Source organism: Callionymus lyra, chromosome 10 (assembly GCF_982586985.1).
Source record: "Callionymus lyra chromosome 10, fCalLyr1.hap1.1, whole genome shotgun sequence".
In the NCBI taxonomy this organism is placed as follows: domain Eukaryota; kingdom Metazoa; phylum Chordata; class Actinopteri; order Syngnathiformes; family Callionymidae; genus Callionymus; species Callionymus lyra.
In genome coordinates, this window is record NC_141827.1 from 15099512 (window position 1) to 15117462 (window position 17951).

The window sequence follows — 17951 nt, forward strand, 5'->3', positions numbered from 1 at the left end:
ATAATCTCCCTCGCATCACCTGTCATAATAATTTCCTGTGTGTATTTCTTAGAGTTTAATTTCAGATTTGTATAATACAATATGTAAATGAAAATTCTGTTTTTCTGCCTCGCAGCGCTATCTAGTGGCTCAACGATGAAAAAAAATGCTACGTTTTGTGCCGTCGGAATTATTTTCAACTAAGCCGGTGAAGGTCTGTAGTGCGACGGAGCACTGTGTACAACACATCTATATACAATATATACTGTTTCCAAACCATAAATTGATCAACTTTCCACTTGCATCTCAAAATATAAAATCAAATAAATGCAAATATGATCCATACGCAGTAATGCGTTCGCATTTCCGAGGGTCATTGAACCTGTTACAGAACCCTCGCACCTACGTCATGACTGTGGGACGGAAAGAGGTGAAAGGTAGCGCGTCGCTGTTGTGCTCTGCAAGATTTCAGTGGGTCAGCTGAAGGTATCGCGGCTCAAACATGAATTCTTGTCGATATTTGTTGCTTTTTAATTCGGTTCGCAACGGGAGCAGACTGCTGACACGACCGTCTAAAGTTCGCCAGCAGAGGTTTTTCAGGACACACTCCAGACAACTAGCCTATGCCAAGGACTTGTTTCTTGGTCAGTTGAACAAGGTAGGAATGAGTCTGAACTCAAGAGCTATTTGTTTGTTTAAGACACAAAAACATTGTTTAAACGGCATTCATTAGTATTGAATTTATTTCACCTAATATGAGTAGAGGTCAAGCTGAACAACATTCCTTTTCTGTAAGGTAAGGTAAGGTAAGGTAAGGTAAAACTTTATTGATCCCTCAGGAGGTCTCCTTTGGGAAATTGTTTTTTTACAATAGCCAGCAATTTTTCATAAACAATAAAAAATAATACATAAAAAATAAAATAAGAAGAACATAAAGAGGAAGAACAAGATGACACAATCTAAGTCTAAAGACAAAGACAAAGAACATAGGTCAAGGAAAGAAAAACAACAAAGACAAAGATACAAAGACTAACATGGAACAGAACATCCAGATACTCTCACTCCACTCCTGCCCCCGAACTCAGAATTGTACAATTTAATAGCCCGAGGGATGAATGAGTCCCTGAGTCTATTTGTTTTGCACCTGGGTAGGAGCATTCGTGCACTCATTCTGCTTCTCTGCTCACTGATGACAGTGCTGAGAGGATGACTGTCATCGTCCATGATGGACAGTAGTTTGTTCAACCTTTGAACACCTTTTGTAAACTGTAAAGAAATATTATTACACGTATACTATGAAACCACCCCTCTGAAAAAAGATATGGAGGTTTATTATATACAACTATTTTTTTCCCTTAATTTATTGTTATGTTTTTTTCAGCCGTTGGTTGTTGAATGAGAGCCTTTTCTTATTTATGCTTACAATTGGCTACTTGATCAGCTCAATATATATCCCAAGTTATAACGAGTTTTTTTTTTTTTAACTTTCACCATAAGTGTTATATTAATAGTGCAAATAAAAGCAAAACATTCATTCCGAGTCTTTAAAGTGACTGAACCTTGGGGAAATATAAACAAAACAAGTGCTGTGAACCGTCTTGTCAATCTTGAAAGATTGACAAGTGTGTGCAGGTTTCAGTACAGCCACTGGTTTCCAGGAACCATTATCCTGTCTGATGTGCCGATGAGCAGAGAAGAGAGCGGTTTTGCAGATCTGTTGTCATAAGTCTGTTGGTGGCACTGACGGACCTCTCTTCTGTCATGCACAACTTCCTGAAGAACAACCTGTGACTGAAGCTGCTGGGCTGTCGTTGGTAGAATCGAGCGTAACCCACGGCTCATGAGAAGTTGTGCTGGTGACCCTTAAGGTTGTCAACTGGGGTGTTGCGGTATTCCAACAAACTTAAGTATGGGTCTGTGGTTTTCAGCATAGGGTTTGTCCATCACTCGCTTTGACGTTTGAATTGTTATTTCTGCAAGGCTATTGCTCTGTGGGTAGTGGGGGGGCTTGTGGTAATGTGGGTGAAACCCCATGATTCTGCAAAGCATTTGAATTCATGTGTACTGTAACATGGTCCATTGCCACTGACCACAGTCTCAGCAATACCATGCCTTGCCATTGCTGCCTTGAGTTTGGCAATCACTTCTCTGGAAGTGCAACTATACACCCTCAGAAGTTCAAAGAACCTACTGTAGTAGTCTACTATGACAATGTTATCTTTCGACTTCCAGGTGAAAAGGTCAGTACCAATTGTCTGCCAAGGTCTCTCTGGTATTACCTCCGTTCCTTCATGTAACGCTCGGTCATGATATTCAATGGACTTCCTTGACAGCGTGTCAGCTACTGGAATGTCCTTTCCTGGGCGTTGAATGATGTTGATATTATATTTTTACAGCTGTAAAATCACCCTATGTAGCCGTGGTGGTGCTGCTGTAAGCTGTTTTTTAAGTATTGCTTCTAATGGCTTATGGTCTGATTCCACAATAACGCTGTGGCCATACATGTATTCATGGATGTGCCAAACAGCACAGCATACAGCTCCTTCTCTATTTGTGTGTAATTTTCTTCAGTGCTGTTGAGTGACTTAGATGCATAGGAATAGGTTTCTCGTCCTACAGCATCACAGCGCCAAGGCCGTTTTCAGAGGCATCCACTTGCAGTCGTAACTCTTTCTGGGGTTCAAAATAAGCAAGTACTAGGCCTAGCTCCTTTGTTATCAGTTCTTTCATAAGTTTGATCGTTTGTTCGTGCACCGCATCCCAAACAAATTCGTTATCCTTTTTCAGCAGCTGTCGTATTGGCACATTTATGTCGGAGAGATGAGGAGCAAACCTGACTAGGTAGTTTATCATTCCAAGAACATTCTCTAGCTCCGCCTTGCTCTGTGGTGGATGCATTTCTTTGATCGCCTTTACTTTGTGTGGGTCTGGCTTTAGACCTTCATGTGACAGAGTGTGCCCAAAGTTAATCACCTCCGACACACATGTGGCATTTTTCAGGGTTCAGCCTTACCCCTCTCTCTTTGGTGCGTTGAAGCGTGGCTCTTAGATTGCGTCATGCTCCTGTTTGGTCTTTCAAAACACAAGAATGTTGTCAACGATGGCTGACACACCCTCAAGGCCTTCATATGTAAGTAAGTAATATTTGTAGAGCGCTTTTCTAGACCAGGGTCACAAAGCGCTTAAACAATCAAAACAATACCCAATAAAATATATACTATCATCCAACCGTCGCTGGAATTCATCTTGGGCTGAGATGATCCCAAAATTGCAGTCTCGGGATGCGGTATCTGCCGAACAATGTGTTAAAGATGGTTAACATCGATGACTCATGACTTAGTTTGATCGACCAGTATCCTGTTCTGGCATCGAGACCACTGAAGAATTTAGTTCAAGCGAGCTTTGTGGTAGGTTCCTCTTAGGTAGGTAGAGGGTAGTGAGGTCCCGGTAGGGCCTTGTTTAAGGGTCTAGCGTCCAAACATACTCTCAGTTGTCTGGTTTTTCAACAACGAGTGCGTTTACCCAGTCTGTGGGCTCTGTGACTTAACAGATTATACAAAAAAAATTTCCATGCTGTCTAGCTCGGTTATTAGTCGGCCACGCAATGCTATAGGAATTTGACGTGGTTGGCAGACAACAGGTGTGATCTTTGGGTCAACACTGAAATTGCATTTGCCTGGGAATTCTCCCTTCCCCTAAACACGTCTGCATATTCCTCTATTGTGCTTTTTGAATTGGTGTTGAGTCGATCCACTTTAAATCGGACTCTTTTTGGCAGTGAGCTAAACTCACTAACTATAAAACATCAGCTAAACATCAGCATAAGCCTGTTCATTGCTATGGTCGTCATTTTCAACGGGGATGCTATCGATGAATAATCCTGGTTGGTCAATCTCATCATCTTCTGTGTCTTCTCCAGCTGCAGCTGTGTTTTCTTTAACATAACTCTCATAACTCTTAACTCTCCGCAGTTAAACAGAGTTGTCACATTCAACGGTGTGACCACAGTGACACCTTCTGGCCGAAATGTATAACATTTTTTAACAGTTATAAAGAGTAGTTGAACTATGAATGTGACTAATGGAATCAAGGGCACTTATTATTGCACTTTTCATCTTGTTTGTAATGTCTGAATATTATTTGGCACAGGGACCAGGTTTACTGAAATGGATCATTGGCAGTTCAAAAGTACTGCATTCATGAATTCTGTTCTCATGTTCTCTATAGGAAGAGGTCTTCCCCTATCCCGAGATTGGAAATGAAGAATTGGCTGAGATCAACCAGCTTGTTGCACCAGTGGAGAGGTTCTTTAATGAGGAAGGTAAAAATCAGATTCAAGTCTAGCAAATATGAATGTTTGCTGCATTTTATTGACCCTGGAAAGACCGAGTAGTGACACATCTCTCCAGAGATGTTCTCACTCTCACTCATCATTATGAATGAACTAAAATGTTTTCTGTTAAATGCTTCTGTCTTTCTTTCATCTCTAGTGGACTCTTCAAAAATCGATAGAGATGCTAAAATCCCCCAGGAAACTATGGATGGATTAAAGGCCCTCGGTCTGTTTGGCATCCAAGTTCCAGAAGAGTATGGTAAGTAAGTAAAGGTTTTTTGTAAAGCGCCTTTCTAGACCTGGGACACAAAGCGTTTTAACAATCAAAAACAATGCACAGTTGAAATATACTTTAAAAGATCAAGACACATAAGACAAACACAGGAGTACCAGAAAGTCAGGGAAAAGCCTGAAGAAATAAAAATGTCTTAAGATGTTTCTTGAAGGAGTCAGTAGATCATCAAACACAGAGAGAGAGGAAGATCATTCCAAAGCTTAGAAGCAACAGTCTGGAAGGATTTCTCTCCTCTGGTCCGGAAACATGTTCAGGAACCATCAGTAGATTCTGATCCACAGACCTCAGAGCCCGAGCTGGGGTGTAAGGCTGGATCAGATCACTGATGTAAGGAGGAGTCTGACCATGAATAGATCTGAAAGTAAGAACCAGAATTTTAAAATTGATCCTGAAAGAAACTGGCAGCCAGTGAAGAGTTTTAAGGATCGGGGAAATGTGAGTTCTTCTACTAGAGCAGCTCAGAATTCCCGCTACAGATGATTTCATCCCTTATTTACCGAACTCCTACCATACATTTGACTTTGAAATGTATTAATTGAGGCACTGGTAGTTAAAAAAGAAAATGCCTTTGATACCATTTGATCCCCAAACGGCTCTCAAGAAATCGAAGATAAAAGATAGGAATTAAAGATAAATATTTGTATTTCTCATCAGAGTCACAAAAAGCTTTTTCTCTTAAATTAGCAACACATTACAACAACCACAACAATTGTCTCTGTGCTGGTCACTAACCTCTTCCATGTCTCTGCAGGGGGTCTTGGATTGTCCAACACCATGTACGCCCGCCTGGGAGAAATCATCTCATTAGATGCATCTATTGCAGTGACACTGGCAGCACATCAAGCCATTGGACTGAAGGTAAAACTGATTTCTTAGTAACTCTTCACTCAGGTTTTTCCATCTGTCCTGATTTATGTCCCCAAACATTCTTTTCAGGGAATTTTGATTGCTGGGAGTGAAGCCCAGAAAGAAAAGTATTTGCCAAAACTGGCATCAGGAGAACACATTGCGGCCTTCTGTCTCACAGAGCCTGGAAGGTAACAGACTAGAATCTCAATTAGTGTCTGTGGAAGTGATGAATAAAAGAACCACAAGACCTGAGGGGAAAATGTTGGCCTGTGAGGAGACGGTAGATCTTCCTGATGAGAACTCATCTTAACCATTATAACATTATAGATAGGGTAAAGAAAATGAAAGATGCTGGTTTGAATCTTCCATGATGGTGAAAAAAACCTTATTCCAATAGAGAAAATGACACGTACAGTGAAATACAAATAGGTGATTTAAAAAAGCATTGAAACCTGTTTTGGTAAAATCTGGCGACCGATGTTCACAATAATTGAATGATAACTGAAACGGCACATTTGAACATAAACACACATGTAACTATTTCTCAATAGCACCATCTGTTGTTTGTGTTGCAGTGGAAGTGATGCTGCTTCCATTCAGACCAGAGCAACTCTGTCTGAAGACGGCAAAACGTTTCTCCTTAATGGCGCCAAGGTAAGTTCCGAGCGTCACATTTTGTTGACTTGTTTTCTCAACGGCTTCTCTCAACCAGATTTGGATATCAAATGGCGGAACGGCCGACATCATGACTGTTTTCGCGAGGACGGAGGTTGAGGTGGACGGAGTAAAGAAGGACAAGATATCTGCTTTCATTGTGGAGAGGGCGTTTGGGGGCATCACCAGCGGCAAGCCTGAAGACAAGCTAGGCATCCGAGGCTCCAACAGTAGGTTCAAACAAGTCTATTCAATGAGAAGAATCACCTCTGAATCTTACTTGAACATAAACAGCTTGTGAAGTGGCCTTCGACAACGTCCCGGTCCCTTTGGAGAATGTGATCGGTGAAGTCGGCGGTGGATTCAAGGTAAGCGGTCTAACCCCACATACTTGTCACGTGATTGAGCACAACACCTCATACTTTGCACTGTTTTCACTGTTTAGATCGCAATGAACATCTTGAACTCTGGGAGGTTCAGCATGGGAAGTTCGTCGGCCGGGATGATTAAAAAGCTCATCGGTAATACACTCTGATCTCTGTGTTTCATCAATCGCACTTGGATAAATGTCTCGTCTTCACTATGTAACCTGTTAAGACCTTACATGCTTACTATAACGTTTATAAACTCAACTGTCCATGTTTGCTCTAATATTAAGATGCTTTTAAAATAGTGATGGATTGATGAGGCTTCATCTCTGTAGCGAACACTCCTTATCACAGGGCTCTACAAAGGGTTCCACAAAGGGCCACGGTGGGTGCAGGTTTTGTTCCAACCAATCAAGAGGACACATTTTAACCCAATCATAAGTCTTAAGAGTTTAATCAATTCTCAGTCTGGTGTTGCTTGTTTCAGCTGAAAGAGTATTGGTAAAATGTACATGCTTGATCAGTTGGAACAAAACCACTTTGAAGTCCCTTGGCTTATCATGATACTGTGTCTTTACTTTGAAAGGCCTCTAGATGGAACTCCCAAGTTTGAAAAGCATGAATCGTTCCCTATTTCAAGCCCCCACTAGATGGCACTCTTCGCTCATCTTAAGCAACATTCTCTACGAAACCTATTGCTTTGGGCGTCACTTACTAAGCTCAAAATATGAGGATGTTGTTGAATAAAGGTTTATGACTACTTGACACTTGTACAGTATTAAGCTCTGTATTTCCAAATAATCTTATTTGAGAGCCTTTTAAATGCTACTATATCCCAATTGATCACTATAATAGACTTTAATTAAATCACTATGAATTGTTTTAAATCACCCCTTCCACGTAGTTGTTCAAAGGCAGAGATGCTGATAGAGTGAAATCATACTAATGTATATTATTTAAATAATTAAATGGAATATTGATGAACATGCCGAGTGCTGTGTACTCCCGTGAAACTGCTTTCATTGTTATTTTTCTGATTATTTAATTTTTTGTGTTTTTTTGTTTTTTTTAGAGCTGAGCTCAGAGTATGCTTCGACAAGGAAGCAGTTCAACAAACGTTTAAGTGAATTTGGAATGATTCAGGTGATCAATTTAAGATTCATTCATCAATTACTGATTTTTCTTTCTAAAAAAATGTATATTTTATATTTAAATATTGTTTTAGTCACAATGCCTGTCCGGTTCCTTTCTTGGTTACAGAAGCATGTATAATGTTAGTTAATTATAGAAATGTACAAATTAGGATTATGAATTATTTGTTGCCATATTAATTCTCTTGCCTTTTAAGCATATATTTTATTGGGTATTGTTTTGATTGTTTAAGCGCTTTGTGACCCTGGTCTAGAAAAGCGCTCTACAAATATTACTTACTAACTTACTTACCTATATTGAATTGTAGTTTCTGATAATTATGATAACATATCTTCAACACTTAGACCTTCAACTTTATTGATAAGATTTTATTTCAGTGAACTAACTTAACTTGTTTTTCACATTGAGAACGATTTTTGTTCTGTGGTGGTTCACACTGACTGGGGATGTTTGCATCATTAATGCAGGAGAAGTTTGCTATCATGGCCCTCAATGCCTTTGTGATGGAAAGCATGGCATACTTGACTGCAGGCATGATGGACAGACCTGGACTCCCAGACTGCTCCATAGAGGCCGCCATGGTCAAAGTAAGACTTTTACTCACTAAACCATCGAGTTGGTTGAATAAATTAATTGTTGGTCAAATCTAATCCCTGCTGCAGGTGTTCAGTTCAGAAGGAAGCTGGATTTGTGTGAGTGAAGCTCTGCAGGTTCTGGGGGGTCTCGGCTATACCAAAAATTACCCTTATGAGCGCTACCTCAGAGACTGCCGCATCCTGCCCATCTTTGAGGTACTTGTATTTCTTCTGAAGATCCAGTGTGTCACTGTTTCTCCTGATCTCTACTAACTGACCTCACCAATGATGGTTATAACTGTGTCTTGTCACAATATATTACTCGCTGTCTGTTGTGACTAATGAATTCACCAGACAGTTAAAAACAAAGTAGATAAATGTTAATGATGATATGTTATAAAAGATAAGGGAATGGGATTTTTGATAGCAATTATAAGGGTAAAAAAATGTTGTAAAGGTAAACAAATTAGTTTGGTGAATGAGAGAAAAAATGGAAATATATCGAGCATCAAAGAATGAAAAGAAATCAAATTCCAACTCCTACTTCCTGTTTGGTAAATATACTTTTTTTTTTAGCCCTTCGACTGCTAAAAGATTTTGGCCCCTTGTATGATTGAGTTTGACTCCATGGTTTTAATCTGTTTTAGCGATCAAACCTGAATCTACTTTTAAACCAACACACGTCCAGGGGGACAACCGTCTATACATTACTGTAAATGTGTCTCTTATTATCCAAATAATATTGGTATTTATATAATACACATGAAACTAATGTGGCCCTTACCAACTACTGTTATCTTGATTCTATTTTTTTTTTTTTTTTCTGGTAATTTCGGAAGATTTACAGTTTGTTTTTCTGGTTAAATGTATTAAATAAAGGTGCTGGTGACTTTAAGGCCTCCGTCTAATTTGGGAAACAAAAACCAGCAGCCTGTCAAGCTACTGCCTTTTAGCTGCTTTCTGCTCATGTACTTCTCAAGTTCCACCAGCAGATGTCGCGTTAGCACTGTTATCTTTAGTGGACTAGTGACGCTCGCAGGTGTTTCATTGATTTTGTTCTTTATTAGCGAGTTTTCTGACCAAACTATCCCTTGATCTTTGCTTTCAGGGGACCAATGAGATTTTGAGAATGTACATCGGTCTGACGGGGATGCAGCACGCTGGCAAAATCCTGACCGGGAGGATAAAGTAAGAAAAGTACTAGTTCATTAAAAAGTAACTACTGCAGTTCCGTTTTTTCCTGGAGGGAAAACCTGTGGCTCCTGTGGCTAAATATTTACCTGTGATGGATGTTTCACATGTTTACTATCTAATGAAGAGACCAGTTATTATTATTATGATTTGATCATAATGTCTACAATCTATTGATCTCACACAACTGATTTACTTGGTTTAACCTTTTTAAATGAATAATTTTAATAAGCATTAGATTCATTTTGTTATTTTCCTGGACTCATGTTTGACCTCTGCACCCCCTACAGGGAGATGAAGAAGGGAAACTTCGGAATGGCCATGGCCATGGTGGGCAAGAAACTAAAGTTGTCAATGGGCGGTTCGGTGGACTTGGGTCTGAATGGGAAGGAAGGCGTGGTGCATCCGAGCTTGGCGGTAAACCATTGTAACTGTTTTGTTAGATTAGAAAAGTGGATAATTATGGTCATTTCACTGATCAAGACAATTTCCATTAACGTTCCCAGAGAAAACCTCGGATTACTGAATTGTAAAAGTTACACCAGACTGATGATTCCCCACAACATGGTGCTCAAGATCTTGTTACTGATATAGACGGACTGTCTTTAATATGAAAGGCCATGTGTGCGTTTTTATTCCTTTTTATTGTTCTTTCATGCATCTTGTTTAATTTTCACCTTTTCAACTATAGATCACTTGTTATACAGGCTGGGCACACGTTGATTGATGTCGTATTATGTATTATGTACCTCTTTCTAAATGCAGCGATCTCTTCCACACAGGAAAGTGCAAATTTGCTGGAGCAAAACGTGGTCTTTTTTGGCCACACTGTGGAGAGTCTGCTCTACCGTTTTGGAAAGGTAGGATTTTGATGTCTTTTGCATTCTTGAAGCGTTTGTTATTTTCCTGCTTAGGTTCTCCAATATCACGGATTCATATTTTCCAGTCCGTCTGAGCCGAAGTTGATCTGCTGTCGCAGACGTCGTCCTGATACCGCCGTAAATATTAACTTTCCGCTCATCAAGAGCATAGCAAGTGTCGCCTGGAGACTCTTCCCGAGCAGTCTCTCACCAAGGCTTCCAAATAAATCACTGTCCCCCGAAGGATTCACGAATGTGCCATAGAGCAGCTTGACGTGAGCAGACGCCAAAATTAAATCTTTATTTTCAAACTGGCTGCTCTGACTTTCAAGTCTTGAAACGTTTACCAACCAGAGGAAAAATCGCATTCATCCGCCTGGACCATCAACTCCAAAATGTCAGAGACCAGGTTTAGTTTATGACCAGAAGCTCGGCTGATGTCAGATGGGTGAGAGATGTCTGTAGACATTCATGAGAGAAGAACCCATTTTTCTTTCTGTATTTGTGAGTTGAGTTGCTTTCATTCCCACGGGAACTGTTGAGCATCCATCAATCTTCTCCTGCACTCCTGGTACTTTAGAGTCACGCTAAGACCCAGACCTGCGGAACTGTGGACGAAATCCTCTTGTTTTCAATGGGACTTCCCTTGAGCTGGATTGAAAGCATAAAATCAATGTTATCAACCTGTTTCATTAACAACTGTATCTTTGATGAGCTTGACAATCCAGAAAAATCTGTCCATTTTTAAATATTCTTTGGCTCTGATCGACTAATTCAATGAAACCTGGCGTTATTTTCGCTGAGAGTGCCATCTTAAATATTAGTATATATCGAACATCCAAGCTTATAACAGTTGGAACTCTACTTCCTTTAGATAATTATACATTCAGTTTGGACGGCGAAAGGTTTTGGCATTATGTTTAACACCGCAGATCGTAAAATTAAAACTTGACTGATTTGTTTTTGAAGTAATTTAAAAGTTAAAGTTATGTGTGTGAGGCGATCACAGAGGGACCACCATGTTGAGATCACTAAATGAACAGTGGAAAAGGAGAGCGATAGTCCATCATTCTCTCACTTGGCTCTTTATTTCCATTTTCTAAAATCTGTACTTTGAACGGAAAAGCGATTTAGACTTGGTCCAGGAGCGGGTTCGATTCAAGAGAGCTCTGTAAGTGACCATTATACATGTGTCTGGACTTCAGGAAAGGTTAATGAGCAGCAGTGTTGGATAATAACCAGTGCCGTGGGAGGGTTTAATGCAATCACTTAATATCTAGTTCCACTTGTATAGAGCTTTTCTATGAACGACTTATTTCTCCCTGGTGATTCCAAAAGTCACACACGTGTCTCTTCTCGCTCTAGTCCATCGTAGATGAGCAGCTGATGCTGAGGAGAGTCGCGGACGTCCTGATCAACATGTACGGCATGACCGCCGTCCTGTCCAGAAGCAGCCGCTCCATCTGCATCGGCCTGAGGAACCACGACCACGAGGTGCGTCGGCGTTGAGGACAAATGTTTGACTATAAGTTTGTCCTTGAGTTTGACATCAAGGGGACGTTGTGATAATTACATATAATAATGATGATGGTGATAATATTTCCCCCACAATCCCCTCATTATGGCTCTATTTTGAGTCCATGTTTTGTCCGAAACTTGCTTATGTCGCCAGCTTAACGTCAATGCTTTGGACATGTGGGATTATTTGGTAAGAGAATAGGAGGAAGAAGACAATGAGGTCTGTGTGTATTGTCAGTGTGTGTGTGTGTGTGTGTGTGTGTGAAGGTTGGGGGGGAGAAAATAATTGAGTTAGACTTTCATCTCATCTCCACTCGTATTTAAATCCCTGAATATGAAACTAATTTCCGTGTTTTCTACTTGAACCACTATAAGTCACACTTTCATGAAAGTGGATTCTGTTATTTAAGAAATGAGCTCAAAAATAAATCTGTTCCATCACAGAGATGTTTGACTGTGTTCAGCTCCGGGCTCTCTCCGGCTCCATCTAAACCAGACCATCATGAGAGCAAACATTTCCATTTTTCCCGAATGGATTTCGGAGAAAATATGGCATCAATTTTCAAACGTTCATTCAAGTTTTAAAAAAAAAACGCCGCCTCCATGTGGGGTCGGCATGTTTGAGAGTTTGAAGTAGAAATATCCCACCAAGGCTGCTTCTGCCCCCCCCCCTCAGGAGTCTTTTGTTCTCTCGTTGTTCCTCAGGTGCTGCTCACCAACACCTTCTGCTCCGAGGCCCACTTTAAGAACAACTACACCATGATGCAGCTGCAGAAGAGTAAGTAAACACTCAGACAAATTGAGAAGAGACAGTCTTGTTTCTTGACTGAAGGAGCATCAATCCCTCTGTGTTGCAGACGCTCCTGAGAACAACGACGCCCACATCAAGAAGATCGCCTCCCAGGTCCTTGACAACCGGGCCTACGTCTGCTCTCATCCTCTGGAAAGAAACTTTTAAAGTGGAATTAATTTAAGAAGCAGCTTTCCAACTTTTGCACATAAGATCATTACAAACGGATGACAATACTGACGAATGATTCTGTAGAAATTAAAAATGTTTCTCAACAACCATTGACTTCTGATTTATCTCTTGAAGGAAAGAACACTGTAGTCGTCCAGGTCATATCCCTCATTGTTTCTCTCGCTCCGTGGACCTCTCTCTTTTTTTTTCTCTCAGTCTTTTCCTTAAGTAAGTAAATAAAAAAGTGATTATTTGTAAAACGCCTTTCTAGACCAGGGTCACAAAGCGCTTTAACAATCAAAAACAATACACAGTTAAAATATATACTTTAAAAGGTCAAGAAACATAAGACAAACAGGAGTTCTAGGAAAAAAGGGAAAAACCTGCACAAATGAAAACGTCTTAAGATGTTTCTTGAAGGAGTCAGTAGATCATCAAACACAGAGGGAGAGGAAGATTGTTCCAAAGAAGCAACAGCCTGGAAGGATTTCTCTCCTCTGGTCCAGAAGCGACCAGTAGTAGAGCCATCAGTAGATTCTGATCCACAGACCTCAGAGCCCGAGCTGGGGTGTAAGGCTGGATCAGATCAGTGATGTAAGGAGGAGTCTGACCATGAATAGATCTGAAAGTAAGAACCAGAATTTTAAAATTGATCCTGAAAGAAACTGGCAGCCAGTAAAGAGTTTAAAGGATCGGAGAAATGTGAGTTCTTCTACTAGAGCGGGTCTGAATTCTCGCTGCAGAGTTTTATATTAACTGCAGGCGAGACAGATCCTTCTTGTTAAGACACGAAAGTAAACTCTTACAATAGTCCTTACTCTATCTCTTTTTCTTTCTATTTATTTTCTACTCTCTCAGAATCAAAGTGAATTCTCATCTCTGTTTCTCTCCATTTTTCTTGCTCTCTAAATCTACACTTTGTTTGTGGAGCAGTAAGACAACATTAGAGATGGATAACGCTTATAAAAAAAGAAGGTTTATTCTTTACCCTTTATTGCAGGAGGTAATGTTGCCATTAAATAACTACAAAATAATGCGTCTATAGAGCAGAACCTGGGTCTGGTGGTTCTACTTTGGATGCTACACAGCCTCCTCCCAGAATGCAGAGCACAAAAGAGTGCATGTGTAGGGTGAGTATAGAGTCTATTATAATACCAGTGGAATTCGCCTGCATCTGGATCTTTAGATGTCCATGACGGTGGTGAGGATGCTCTTGTTAACTCGTTCCATGTTTGGATACTCAACCCATCCCCCTTCTCAACCCTGCTATGGTGTTTATCCTCGTGTAACGAAGCAGAATCAAGTTCTCTCCCCGATTTCTTGAAAACTAAACTTAAACTTCCTCATGATGTCCCACGAAGAAAGGAATCTCTTTTATTCTGCTGGTTGATGAATATTAATTTATCCTAACTGATCAATTTTTATAAATGTATTTGAACTCCTGATTGTAGGTTGATGTTCCTGCAAAGTGTCAGTTTTATGTCAAACTCATTGGAGAGAGGATCCTGTTATTAGAATTGCTTTGAACTTCCCGAAAATGTCCTGCTCCTGCCAAGAAGTATCTTCCACACACGGCATGACTTCTGGATGTGAAATCCTCCGATGCAGTGTGGGTGTAACTCTCGATGGTGTCCAACATCTGCATTTCTGCTCAATACACACAAACGTCTTTGTCAGAAAGAACTCTTCCCACACGTTAACATCCGGAAAACAAAACACGTGGAATGAACAGGACTCTCGCAGCTGTCTTTTCCTCTTAGGATCTCATACTGGCTTGTTTTCTTATCCCTCCGCTGACAGAGGTACCAGCTCTTGAATTGAACCTGGGGGGGGGGACAGTGACTTCAGTTGAGTGAACATCAACTTACATTTTATTTATTTTAGCCTGACTTTTGTCTGAATATATTGCAGCAAAACTGTGATATAAATGAAATAATGGAATTTCAAATAAGGAAATCTCTATTTATGAAGATAGTTTGATGTCATGTTGACTTAATAAAAAGATAATAAGGGCAAGATTGGAAAAACAAAGTCAACTTTGATGAGCGTCAGGCTGGGAGTCACGTCTCTTTTACACGATATGAAGTTCATATTTATTGCCCCACATCTGCTCATTGTGAGGCAAAGATGATGGATTTTTTTCTGAACCACTGTGAGTAGGATTATTCTCAAATATCAGACAGAGTTTCTGCTTTTAATCGTTTAATATGGAAGGATTTTTTTTCGTGATCTGCCTCATGATGACCTCACATAACAAAACAAAGATTTCTAAATGACGATTAAAGACGACGCTTGAATCATTTTTTTAAATCTTCAGTGTGAATAGATGGATGGATAAATAAACTTTATTGATCCCTCTGGAGGGAAATTGTTTTTCCAGCTCACAGCAAAGCAGACAATAGATTCATGAAACAAGAACACTAACAAAGTGCAATAAAAAAAGAAAGTGAAAGATGACACAATCTAAATCTAAAGATAAAGAACTTATTTCTAAGAGAAAAATAACAAAGAAAAAGGATACAAAGATTAACATGGAATAGAATCATCTTTTCACTCCTGCCACCAAACTCAGAATTAAACAATCTAATAGCATGAGGAATGAAATGAATGTCATGACATGTTATGAAATTTAACTTGATGATGAATCAATGCAGTTCCGCTATGTTGGTTATGCAGTCTGACATATTTTATGCATCATAACTTCACCTTATACTTTTAAATCAATGGTCCATAACCACAGCATTAGTTTTGTCAATTTATTAAAAAGAATAGTAGTGAAAAAGAGTAAAAAAATAATCTTGTTGCAGAGAAACTATCCCAGAACTCCTACTGATTCATCGTTAAGATGACATGTATTTCTACAGATTTGGTTTTTGCAAATCGTGCAATTTTATTTATGGTGTTTTTGACTAAAGAAGCAGAAAAAAAAAGCTGACATTAAAGTGGTCCGGGTGCAAAAAGGTTTAAGGGCCAAGGCTTTAAATGAAGACCAACAATTTGTACTTTGTGAGGCTCCACTATGAACTTCATTCATTCATTTTCTACCTCTTTATCCCTTATCGGGGTCACTCACTCACTTACTCACTCACTCACTCACTCACTCACTCACTCACTCACTCACTCACTCACTCACTATATAATATTATACTTCCCTTTGGACAATTTCCCCAAGTTTCCAATCAGCCTCTGTATGTTTTTGGACTGTGGGAGGAAACCGGAGTGCCCAGAGTACCCAAGCAACATGGAGAGAACATACACCAATGTGCCAAAAAACTGTTTGCATGGTTCAATAAATATTCTAAACGTAAATAAACTTGTAAAAAAAAGAGACGTGTAATTGTTCCGTCACTCATCTTCTTGCAATTGACCGAGAGTCTTCAACACCAGCTTTACAATCAGACCCTGTCAAGCTGTTCTGTTATCTGTGGCCAGAAAGTACTGCCGTGACTTATGGACCCTCTCAACTAAGAGGACATGTCAAACACTGAGGGCTTTCCTCACTTCGCACACTGAGTGTAAGATGTTGCAGAACTGAAGCCAAGATTCTGATTCATGGAAGTCAATGTGGGAACCCAAGTTCTAATGGCTGAGAAGAATCACCTGTTCCTCAAGCCTTCCTCTGTGTGTGTGTGTGTGTGTGTGTGTGTGTGTGTGTGTGTGTGTGTGTGTGTGTGTGTGTGTGTGTGTGTGTGTGTGCTTGTGTGTGTTTTATGATTTGCAACAGTGATAAATGTTATAGTGAGGATGTATGTCTCGGAATAAAGTCATGATGCAGGTTCAAATTTTGTGTTTCTGTGGAATTAAATGTAGGTAGAACTTGATTGATTTTTTTTAATTGTTTTTTTCCAATAAGCCACAGCAATACAGCAATTTTTCATTAAAAAAAATAAGAACAAGAACAAAGAGAAATAAAGAGAAAGAACAAGATGACAAGATTAACATAGAATATAACATCATGATATTTTTACTGCACTCCTGCAGTAAGTCGAAAAAAAATGTATGTTTAATTGGTTTGTTATTTTATTAATTATTATTTTGATATGTGTCATAAACTCCTCAAAATATATATTTATTACAGAAAAGGGACAAAAGCGGACATTGGCCATTTCCTTTACTAGACCATTTTAACAATTACACTTATATCTACATATCTATGTATTATAAATCCGTCCAGGAAACTCCCTGCTTCAGACCTTGGCTCCCGTAAGGATGTCTCCCACATCATTTAAAGTCACAGTGTCTTTGTTGTAACCTATATCTGTACGTGTTGCCGGCTGTTAAAACTGTTGGTGCAGGTTTGATTCCAGGAACTTTAGCCTCTCTATGTTGACTTTATCGTCATGCTAGCGTGGGTTTCACCTCATCATTCAGTTTTTCTTCCAACAATCCTAAAGCATAAGTAGGTAAATCTATATTTAAAAAATGGGCCACAGATGTAAACGCTTCTTTATCTACTGTATATCTGTGTTCAGTAAAGGACACTTCTTGATAGTCCTCAGCCTCCTCATGACCCCAGAGATTGAGTCAAAGAAAATGAATGGATGTGAGAATAAACACTTAAGTTTCAAGGAAATGTTAATGCAATCTGTAATTTAAAATAACGGAATTTTGATTTAAAATATTAGATACTAGTTTTATTTAGGACTTTTTATATATGTGGGGAAGTTTGTTGTATCCTTCGTAATAATGACTGAAAAGTCTGGGGATTTTAACACATTGTAATTAAGTAAGTAAGTAACTTTTATTTGTATAGCGCTTTTCCAGACCAGGGTCACAAAGCGCTTAAACAATCAAAACAATATTCAATAAAGTATATATTTTAAAGGTCAAGATAAAACTGATAACACAACAGGAGTCCCAGAAAATTAGGGAAAAGCCTGAACAAATAAAAATGTCTTAATATGTTTCTTTAAGGAGTCAGTAGATCCATCAAACACAGATGGAGATCAACAGCCTGGAAGGATTTCTCTACTCTGGTCCTGAAACGTGTTCAGGAACCATCAGTAGATTCTAATCCACAGACCTCAGAGCCCGAGCTGGGGTGTAAGGCTGGATCAGATCAGTGATGTAAGGAGGAGTCTGACCATGAATAGATCTGAATGTAAGAACCAGAATTTTAAAATTGATCCTAAAAGAAACTGGAAGCCAGTGAAGAGTTTTAAGGATCGGAGAAATGTGAGTTCTTCTACTAGAGCAGGTCAGAATTCTCGCTGCAG

General features: G+C 39.5%; 1 protein-coding gene across 1 annotated transcript; it reads left to right on the plus strand.

The window, feature by feature from the left end:
- Positions 1 to 414: 414 nt before the first annotated feature.
- Positions 415 to 12845, plus strand: acad9 (acyl-CoA dehydrogenase family, member 9). The gene is made up of 18 exons (XM_087801261.1): positions 415 to 637; positions 4207 to 4300; positions 4470 to 4571; positions 5359 to 5465; positions 5544 to 5644; positions 6032 to 6110; positions 6169 to 6340; positions 6405 to 6478; positions 6556 to 6631; positions 7551 to 7621; positions 8098 to 8217; positions 8293 to 8421; positions 9314 to 9393; positions 9687 to 9813; positions 10179 to 10256; positions 11622 to 11750; positions 12480 to 12552; positions 12632 to 12845. The coding sequence occupies exons 1-18, from the start codon at positions 482 to 484 to the stop codon at positions 12730 to 12732; spliced, it is 1869 nt and encodes a 622-aa protein (XP_087657387.1). The 5' UTR covers positions 415 to 481; the 3' UTR covers positions 12733 to 12845.
- The last annotated feature ends 5106 nt before the right edge of the window (positions 12846 to 17951 follow it).